This window comes from Solanum tuberosum, unplaced genomic scaffold (genome assembly GCF_000226075.1).
Source record: "Solanum tuberosum cultivar DM 1-3 516 R44 unplaced genomic scaffold, SolTub_3.0 scf00507, whole genome shotgun sequence".
Taxonomy (NCBI): Eukaryota; Viridiplantae; Streptophyta; class Magnoliopsida; order Solanales; family Solanaceae; genus Solanum; species Solanum tuberosum.
The window spans coordinates 325182-334556 of record NW_006239431.1 but is presented as its reverse complement, the minus strand read 5'-3'; the positions used below and the strand labels follow the sequence as shown (position 1 = coordinate 334556).

At 38.2% G+C, this 9375-nt stretch overlaps 1 protein-coding gene across 1 annotated transcript; it reads left to right on the top strand.

Moving 5' to 3' along the window:
* Positions 1-6232: 6232 nt before the first annotated feature.
* Positions 6233-6667, top strand: LOC107058420 (uncharacterized). The gene has a single exon (XM_015304107.1). The coding sequence runs from the start codon at positions 6233-6235 to the stop codon at positions 6665-6667; it is 435 nt and encodes a 144-aa protein (XP_015159593.1).
* The last annotated feature ends 2708 nt before the right edge of the window (positions 6668-9375 follow it).

Genomic DNA, 9375 nt, shown 5'->3' with positions numbered 1-9375 from the left:
AATTCATCCATAAATATCAAGAAATTTAGTTCTCGATAAGTCTCTTGGAGTGTTGTTATTCGTTCTTGAATTTTGATGTTTGGTTGAGTTTTTGAGGTGAAGATTTAGTTAATTAGTTGAGTAAACCGATATTTGTTGGGTGGGTTTCGCTAAAATTGTTCTAGTTTATAAGAATTTGAGAGTTTTTACCTTAGAATTTCAGTGGGTATGAATTCAATCCAGTTTGGGAGAGAAAGAAAAGCACGGGCAGAATTTGGTGCCCAGGTACGCGTGACGGACTTGCTCCCCAGAGAAATTTCTCTCTCTCCGTGTCGCAGAGAGAACGCGGACTCCACTGTTAAAAAATTATTTCGCGACCAAATCTTTTAATTCATCTACGCTCGCGCCGTTGCTCCTCAGATAGTGTTTTTCGCTCATTTCTTATTATTAACTATCTAAAACTCATTTAAATCATCATGAGATCCTTCATATCTTGAATCATAACCTTGAATTCATAATTCAAATTGAAGGTAGAGTTAAGAGTTAAGTCTTGAGAGTTCTTTCGAGTCATTTTGAGAAGTCTTTTACAATCTTTTAAACTTGTTTTAAGACTTGAGTACTTGAGTTGAGGCAGAATAAAATTGAGTTTCTTTTTTTTAACATGAATATATGAGAACTAAGTATTCCCAAGAGTAAATGTTTTTACATTTAAGAAAAGAGAAAACACTGATTTTCGAAAGAGTTCATGAGGAGTTTTGAGTACTATCTGTTTTAAGAGAAACCTTTTGAGTAATAATCTCAAAGTTGAGGAAGAGGAAATGTTTTTTGAAAATATATGCACTAAGTTATATTTTGGGTGTAGTATTGAGCACCGATATAGGGGAGAGTTCACACAATTCACAGCCCCTATAAACCATGTAGCCGACATGGGTAGAAAGGGTCATACTTCTTATATGATTCCTTATTGCTTTTTAAGCATATCTTAGTTCATCCACTTAGTTGAGGAGTTCTATACCCTGACAAGGTATAGGAAAGTTCTGGCAGCGTGGGCGAGACGTTATATCATCGCATAGCTCATAGTGATGGTTTTCGGTTAGTGAATCTTCCAAACAAAGTTATTTTGTATTTTTACATACAGACTGAGTTATTATTGTATTTTTAAATACATTGAGTTGTAATCTACTTTTTTACATGCTTTATATAAACTGCACTTTTATCATCGTTTTATATTGCATTAATTGAGTATCCATGAGTTGAGGTTGAGTTGAGTAGAGTCGAGGTGAGTATGTTTCCTTTTTATCAGCTCAAGCTTGAAGTTTATGTTCAGTGTTCCCCTTACATGCTCGTACATCCCATGTACTGATGCCATTTGGCCTACATCTTTCATGATGCAGATAAAGGTAACCAAGATCATCAACCAGCGCTTCGTTGATCCAATCGAGTTCTAGATTTTTTTGGTGACCCTCCTTGCTTCTGGAGGATCCCTCATTTATTTTTGTCATGTTATTTCAATTTTTTTAGGATGTTCGGGGGTATTGTCCCGACATCTCTCATAGTATTAAAGGCTTCATAGATAGATATACAGTAGTTCATGAGTCTTTTCCATTTTCAGTTATTAATGTTTAAAGACATGAGTTGCCTCTTTGGCCAGTTGAATGTTTCCTTTAAGAACTTTCTGAGTTTATTATTTGAGTTTATCTTTTATGATTATTCTATGATAAGTAAATCTTCCGCTGAGAGTTAAGCCAGGCCAAGGGTACGCTTGGGGCCAACAATGGTTCTCGAGTGCCGACCACGTCCAGGATGTAGGCTCGGGCGTGACAAACTTGATATCAAAGCATAAAGTTCAAGAGTCTTTGGATGTCTATGAAGCCATGTCTATAGAGTCCTAGGTATCGGTGTGAAGCGCGCCACATCTATAATTAGGAGGCTGTGACATTTAGGAGTTTTCTCACTTCTTTCATACTCTTTTCATGTGATAGATTTTAACTCTATAAAGTTTATTTCTAATTCGTGCTTGCACGTATCTTTCAGATCATGCCTCCACGAAGAGCTGTTTGATGTCATCCTTTTAGGAGGAATGTTGATCCTTAGGATTAAGGGGTACCCAATGCACCAGAAGTGAAACCCTAAGGAGAGGTCACTAATGTTGAGTTTCAGGAAGCTATCCAGATGTTGAGTCAAGTGGTGGCCAATCAAGCTAGTCAGTAGAGAGGGGATAGACAGGATGTGGTTGTTACATCCAGAATCTGTGAGATATTAAGGATGAATCCTCCAAACTTCACCGGTTCAAGTGTCACTGAGGATCTGGAAAACTTTGAGGAAGAGTTGTAGAAAGTTTTTGAGGTTATGCATGTTGTTGATGTTGAGCGAGTGGAACTAGTTGCATACCAACTGAAGGGTGTTGCTAGGGTATGGTTTGACCAATGGAAGAAGAATGGAGTTGAGGGAGCACCAATTGTGAGTTGCGCTGTGTTCGAAGAGTCCTTCATGGGGCATTTGTTTCCCCGTGAATTGAGAGAGGCAAAGGTAAGGGAATTCCTCACCCTTAAGCAGGAATCCATGAGTGTGCATGAGTACAACCTCAAATTCACCCAAATATCCCGTTATGCTCTGGAGATGGTTGTTGATATGAAGAGTAGGATGAGTTTATTTGAATCTGGGTTGTCTCGCTTGTCAAGCAAGGAGGGCAAGGCAGCTATGTTGATAGGAGACATGGACATAGCAAGGCTGATAATTCATGTGCAGCAAGTTGAGGAAAATAACCTGAGATAGAGAAGAGTTTTGAAACAAGAAAGCTAAGACAATAGAAAATGAGTCTGGACAGTAGAAGAGTAATGTGAACCGATCATCTTTTCGACAAAAGCAAAATAGACCTACTCCATCATCTGCTATGCACCTACACCAAGGAATAGATGTGAACTTAAGAATCAGAATTCTCAGAACTTCAGAGCTAGACCTGCACAACCTCAAGGTAGTGAGGTACGAGGTAATGGGACTCCTACATGTGCTAAGTGTGGTAGGAACCACTCAGGAGTGTGTCGTGATGGATCCACGGGTTGCTTCAAGTGTGGTAAGAATGGTCATTTTATTTGAGAGTGCCCAAAGAACATGCAGGGAGGTGGTAATGGGGGAAATAGAGCCTAATCCTCTTCAGAGGCTCCACTAGACAGAGTTGCACCTAGAGGAGCTACTTCAAGAACACGCAGATGAGCAAACCATTTGTATGATATCACTAGTCACCAAGAGCAAGAGAATTCGCCAGATGTTGTCACTGGTATGATCAAAGTCTTTACTTTTGATGTTTATGCATTGCTAGATCCAAGTGCGAGTCTATCTTTTGTGACTCCATATGTAGCTATGAGGTTCGATATTATTCCTGAACAACTTCTTGAGCCCTTCAGTATTTCTACACATGTTGGTGAGTCTATTTTAGCTAAGAGAGTTTATCGTGATTGTACCATTTCTGTCAATCAAAAGGACACCATGGCTGACTTAGTTGAGTTAGCTATGGTAGATTTTGATGTTATTCTAGGTATGGACTAGCATCATGCATGTTATGCCTCAGTCGATTGTAGAACTTGAGTAGTTAAGTTCTAGTTTCCTAATGAGCCAGTTTTTAAGTGGAGGAGTAGTTCAGCTATGCCTAAGGGTCATTTTATATCGTACCTTAAGGAAAGAAAGTTAGTTTATAAGGGCTGCATCTATCACTTAGTCTGAGTTAATGATTATAGTGTTGAGACACCACATATTCAGTCAGTTCCAGTTGTGAGTGAGTTTCCAGAGGTCTTTCCAGATGATCTTCCCAGAGTCCGTTCTGATAGAGAAATAGACTTCGGTCTAGATATTCATCTTGATACTCGTCCTATCTTTATTCCGTTGTATAAAATGGATCCAACTGAGTTGAAAGAGTTAAAAAAGCAGTTGAAAGTTCTCCTTGAAAAAGGCTTTATTCAACAAGTGTCTCAAATTGGGGTGGTTCGGTCTTATTTGTGAGGAAGAAAGATGGTTCTCTTAGAATGTGTATAGATTACCATCAGTTGAACAAGGTTGCTATGAAGAATAAGTATCTTCTTCCGAGAATTGATGATTTATTCGATCAACTTCAGGGTGCCACTTGTTTTTCTAAGATAGACCTCAGATATGGCTATCATCACTTGAGAGTAAGAGAATGTGACATCCCTAAGATAGCTTTTAGGACCCGATATGGTCATTATGAGTTTATGGTCATGTCTTTCGGTTTGACTAATGCTCCTGCAGCGTTCATAGATTTATGAACAGTGTGTTTAAGCCTTATCTATATATGTTTGTTATAATGTTTATCGATGACATTCTAATTTATTCAAGGAATAAGTAAGAGCATGCTAGTCATCTCAGAGTAGTTCTTCAAACTTTCAAGGATAGAGAGTTGTAGGCTAAATTCTCTAAGTGCAAATTTTGACTTGAGATTATGGCATTCTTAGGCTACATTGTTTCTAGTGATGGGATTCGAGTTGACACTCAGAAGATTGAGGTAGTGCAGAACTGGCCTAGACCCCATTTCCAACTGATATTAGAAGTTTCTTGGGATTGATCGGCTATTATAGAAGGTTTTTCGAGGGGTTCTCATATATTTCATCCCCTTTGACCAAGTTGACTCAGAAAACAACAAAGTTTCAATAGGCTGAAGCTTATATGAAGAGCTTTCAGGAATTGAAAACTAGGTTGACTATTACCCCAGTGTTGAACTTACCAGAATGTTTGCAAGGTTTTATTGTGTACTGTGATGCGTACAGAGTTGGACTGGGTTGTGTATTGATGCAGACTGGCAAAATTATAGCTTATGCCTCCCGACAACTTAAGATTCACGAGAGGAATTTTATCCAACCCACGATCTAGAGTTGGTTGTTGTAGTGTTTGCTTTGAATGTGGCGTCACTATCTTTATTGTGTTCATGTAGATGTGTTCACCGATCACAAGAGCCTTCAGTATGTGTTCAGTCAAAAAGAGCTTAATCTTAGACAGAGGAGAGTGTTGGAGTTACTCAAGGATTATGACATAAATATTCTCTATCACCCAAGTAAGGCTAATGTTGTTGTTGATGCTTTGAGCAGATTGTCTATGGGTAGTACTGCTCATGTTGAGCAAAGGCAAGAAAGAGTTAGCCAAAGATGTGCATAGACTTGCATGATTAGGAGTCCGACTAATGGATTCCAATTAAGGAGAAATAGTGGTGATGAATGGGGCTGAATTGTCACTAGTGTCTGAAGTGAAAGAGAAACAAGACCAAGATCCTATTTTGCTTGGATTGAAGGCAAATTTTCATTAAAAAAAGTGATGGCTTTTGAACAAAGGGGAGATGGTGTTGTGAGATATTAAGGTAGATTGTGTGTACCAAGGGTGGATGAACTCCAAGAGAGGATCGTGGAGGAAGCTCATAGCTCCAGATACTCTATCCATTCGGGTTCCACAAAGATGTATTGCAACTTGAGAGAAGTATATTGGTGGAGTAGCATGAAAAAGTGTATCACAGAGTTTGTTACTAAGTGCCCGCATTGTAAGCAAGTCAAGGTAGAGCGCCAGAGGCCCGGTGGTATGGCTTAGTACACAGATCTTCTGGAATTGAAGTGGAAGATGATCAATATGGATTTCATTACAGGTTTACCACGGTCTCGCAGGCAGCATGATTCGATTTGGGTGATTGTAGATCGAATGACTAAATCAGCCCATTTCTTATCGGTAAAGACTACCTTTTCAGCATAGGACTATGTTAAGTTATATATTCAAGAGATAGTCTGACTTCATGGAGTTCCAGTGTCCATTGTTTTAGATAGAGGTGCATAATTTTGGAAGTCTTTCCAGAAAAGTTTGGGTTCCAAGGTAAATTTGAGTACTGTTTTTCATCCTCAGACTAATGGTCAAGCAGAGCATAGACTTTAGAGGATATGTTTAGGGCGTGTCTGATCGATTTCAAGGGTAGTTGGGATAATTACTTACCTCTAATTGAGTTTGCCTACAGTAACAACTATCACTCTAGCATCCAGATGGCTCCCTATGAGGATCTTTATGAAAGAAGATGTAGATCTCCTATTGGATGGTTTGAGGTTGGTGAAGCTGGGTTGATAGAACCATATTTGGTTCTCCAAGCTATGGAGAAGGTGAAGACTATTCAAGAAGGGTTGAAAACAGCGTAGAATCGTCAGAAATCCTATACCGATGTTAGGAGAAGAGACTTAGAGTTTGAGGTGGATGGGTTTACTTGAAAGTTTCACCCATGAAGGGTGTTATGAGGTTCGACAAGAAAGGGAAATGCAGTCCCCAGTATATTGGTCCTTACAGGATATCCAAGAGGATTGGTAATGTAGCCTACGAGTTGGAGCTACTGTCAGAGTTAGCAGTAGTTCATACGGTGTTTCACATTACTATCTTGAAGAAGTGTATGGATGATTCTTCGCTTATTAGACCGACTGAAAATATTGGTATTAAGGATAGCCTGTCTTACGAGGAGATTTTCGTTCAGATTCTAGATCGTCAGATTCGAAAGTTAAGGACCAAGGAAGTAACATCATTCAAGGTCTTATGGAGGAATCAATTTGTTGAGGAACCTACTTGGGAGGGTGAGGAGGATATGAAAAAGACATATCCACATATCTTTGAGCCCGGAGAAATTCCCAATGAAGGTATTAATTCTTTTCTTGGTACTTTTTAAGTTGAAATATTGTGTTAAATTTCATGTTGGGTGTTTCAGTTGGGTGTTAGATGTTATCACCCTTAATCTACTTAGAGTAATCTCATTTGACAACGAATGTTCACAAGGAGAAGATATTTTAACATTCCGCCTTACAAAGAGTTAAATTTAGAAAGAACTAATTTGAAAAAAGCCAAATCTGGAATTTTACAAGTTATGCTTAAGTTGTGAGTTTTGAGTTAACTTCAAACAATCATAACTTTCAGTGCAGGATGAATTAGGTGGCCCATAAGATATCAAATAAAAGCTCTTGGAATTCTCTTTCCAACGCCACCAAGTTTACTAAAGTTCGAGCTCGGATTAGGGAGATTCTCCCTTTTGAAGTTAGCCTGCCCAGTTAAAGAAAGTTAAACGAATTAGTGAGGGGTATTTAGGTCTTTTCTTTAACCCATCATATTGAAACGAAATTAGTATTATTTTGGGGTCAAATCTGTTTTGGGTCAGTTTTGCAAATCCTAAATTACGCTTACGGTTTTAGAAGAGAGTTCAAGAAAAGGAAAAATAGGAGAAAAGGAAGAACGAACAAGGTTTTCACATATCGAGGATTTGTTTCGCCAAACGGAGGTATGTAATTTTTCATAATGTTGAGTTTGTTCTCCCACACGCCAATCATGTTTTACATTATCGAATTCATCCATAAAGATTGAGAAATTTAGTTCTTGATGAGTTTCTGGAAGTGTTGTTATTCGTTCTTGAACTTTGATGTTTGGTTGAGTTCTTGAGGCAAAGATTTTGTTAAGGAGTTGAGTAAATCGATAGTTGTTGGGTGGGTTTCGCTAAAATTGTTTTGGGTTATAAGAATTCGAGAGTTTTTACCTTAGAATTTCAGTGGGTATGAGTTCAATCAAGTTTGGGAGAGTAAGAAAAGCTCGGGCAGTATTTCGTACCTAGGTTCGCATAGTGAACTTGCTCCCCCAGAGAAATTTTTCTCTCCGCATCGCGGAGAGAACGCAGAGAGAACGCGGACTCCACTATTTCATAAATTATTTCACTACCAAATATTTTAATTTATCTTCGCGTCACGCCCTTGCACCCCAGAAAGTGTTTTTCGCTCGTTTCTTATTACTAACTATCTAAAACTCATTTAATCATCACGAAATCCTTCATATCATAGATCATAACCTTGAATTCATAATTCAAATTCAAGGTAGAGTTAAGAGTTAAGTTTCAAGAGTTTCGAGTCATTTTGAGAAGTCTTTTACAATCTTTTAAACTTGTTTTAAGTCTTGAGTACTTGAGTTGAGGAAGAGTAAAGTTGGGTTTCGTTTTTTTAAAAATGAATATATGGGAACTAAGTATTCCCAAGAGTAAATGTTTTTACATTTACGATAAGAGGAAACACCGATTTCTGAAAGAATTCATGAGGAGTTTTGAGTAGTATCTCTTTTAAAAGAAACCTTTTGAGTAATAATCTCAAAGTTGAGGAAGAGGAACTGGTTTTTTTAAAAAATATATGAGCTAAGTTATATTTTGGGAGTAGTATTAAGCATCGATACAGTGGAGAGTTCTGACAACTCACATTCCCCATAAACCATGTAGCCAACGTGGGTAGAAAGGGTCATACTTTTTAGATGATTCCTTATTGATATCTAAGCATAGCTTAGTGGATCCACTTAGTTGAGGAGTTCTATACCCCAGGAAGGTATAGGACAGTTCTGGCAGCGTGGGCGAGAAGTTGTATTATCACATAACTCATAGTGATGGTAGTCGGTTAGAGGATCTCTCAACAGAGTTATTTTGTATTTTTACATACAAATTGAGTTCTTATTGTATTTTTAGATACATTGAGTTGTTATCTATTGTTTTACATGCTTTATATAAACTACACTTTTATCGGCATTTTATATTGTATTGAGTTGAGTATCTATGACTTGACGTTGAGTTGAGTAGAGTCGAGGTGAGTATGTTTGTCACGCCCCGAGCTACCCCCGAGACGCGAACACGGGACCTAGGACCACAAGTGATCCCAAGCTAACTCTGCTGGCATGATCATGAGCATACTAAATATAATCTGAATAATAGAAACTAAGCAAAAGCTAAATCAAAAATAAGATGAAAAGATGGGGAATACCCATATACTATAACTGAGATAAATGAAAACTGATGAGTTTAATACAAGGAAGATATTAACTCAATACTAAGCTGAATCTATCTATGTCTGAAATAACCCTCTAAACTGACTATAAATGTTGGGACATGCCCCAACTAGATCTAGCAAAACTGAAACTAAAGACTAAAGCGATAAAGATAAACATCTCACTAGTCCTCGAAGAATGAGGACTCACCACTGATATCGCTGAACTGGAGACCAGGAACCGATCTAAGAGTGATCTGAATACTGAGAACCTGAACCCACATCACGAGAAGATGTAGCGCACGTATGCGTCAGTTCTTGAAAGGTACTGAGCATGCAGGATAGAGTATAGCTGAAAGAACATATAACTGAACAAAGCAGTAAAACAATGAAATAATCTTAACATGATATAGATACTGAAAATACTGAATACTGAGCTAACTGAATGCAACGACCAATTTATAACTTGTTGACTGAATACTGAATGAACTGTAAATGTGGTCAATGCAATAGAGTCTGACTGAACTGTGGGAGCTACTAATAACCAACATAAAACCACATGAGCTAAATGTGGAGTCCGATGTATACCCCCCAT

Excerpts from the sequence above, each read along its gene's own strand:
- LOC107058420 (XM_015304107.1), top strand. The coding sequence starts at position 6,233 with ATGAAGGGTGTTATGAGGTTCGACAAGAAAGGGAAATGCAGTCCCCAG.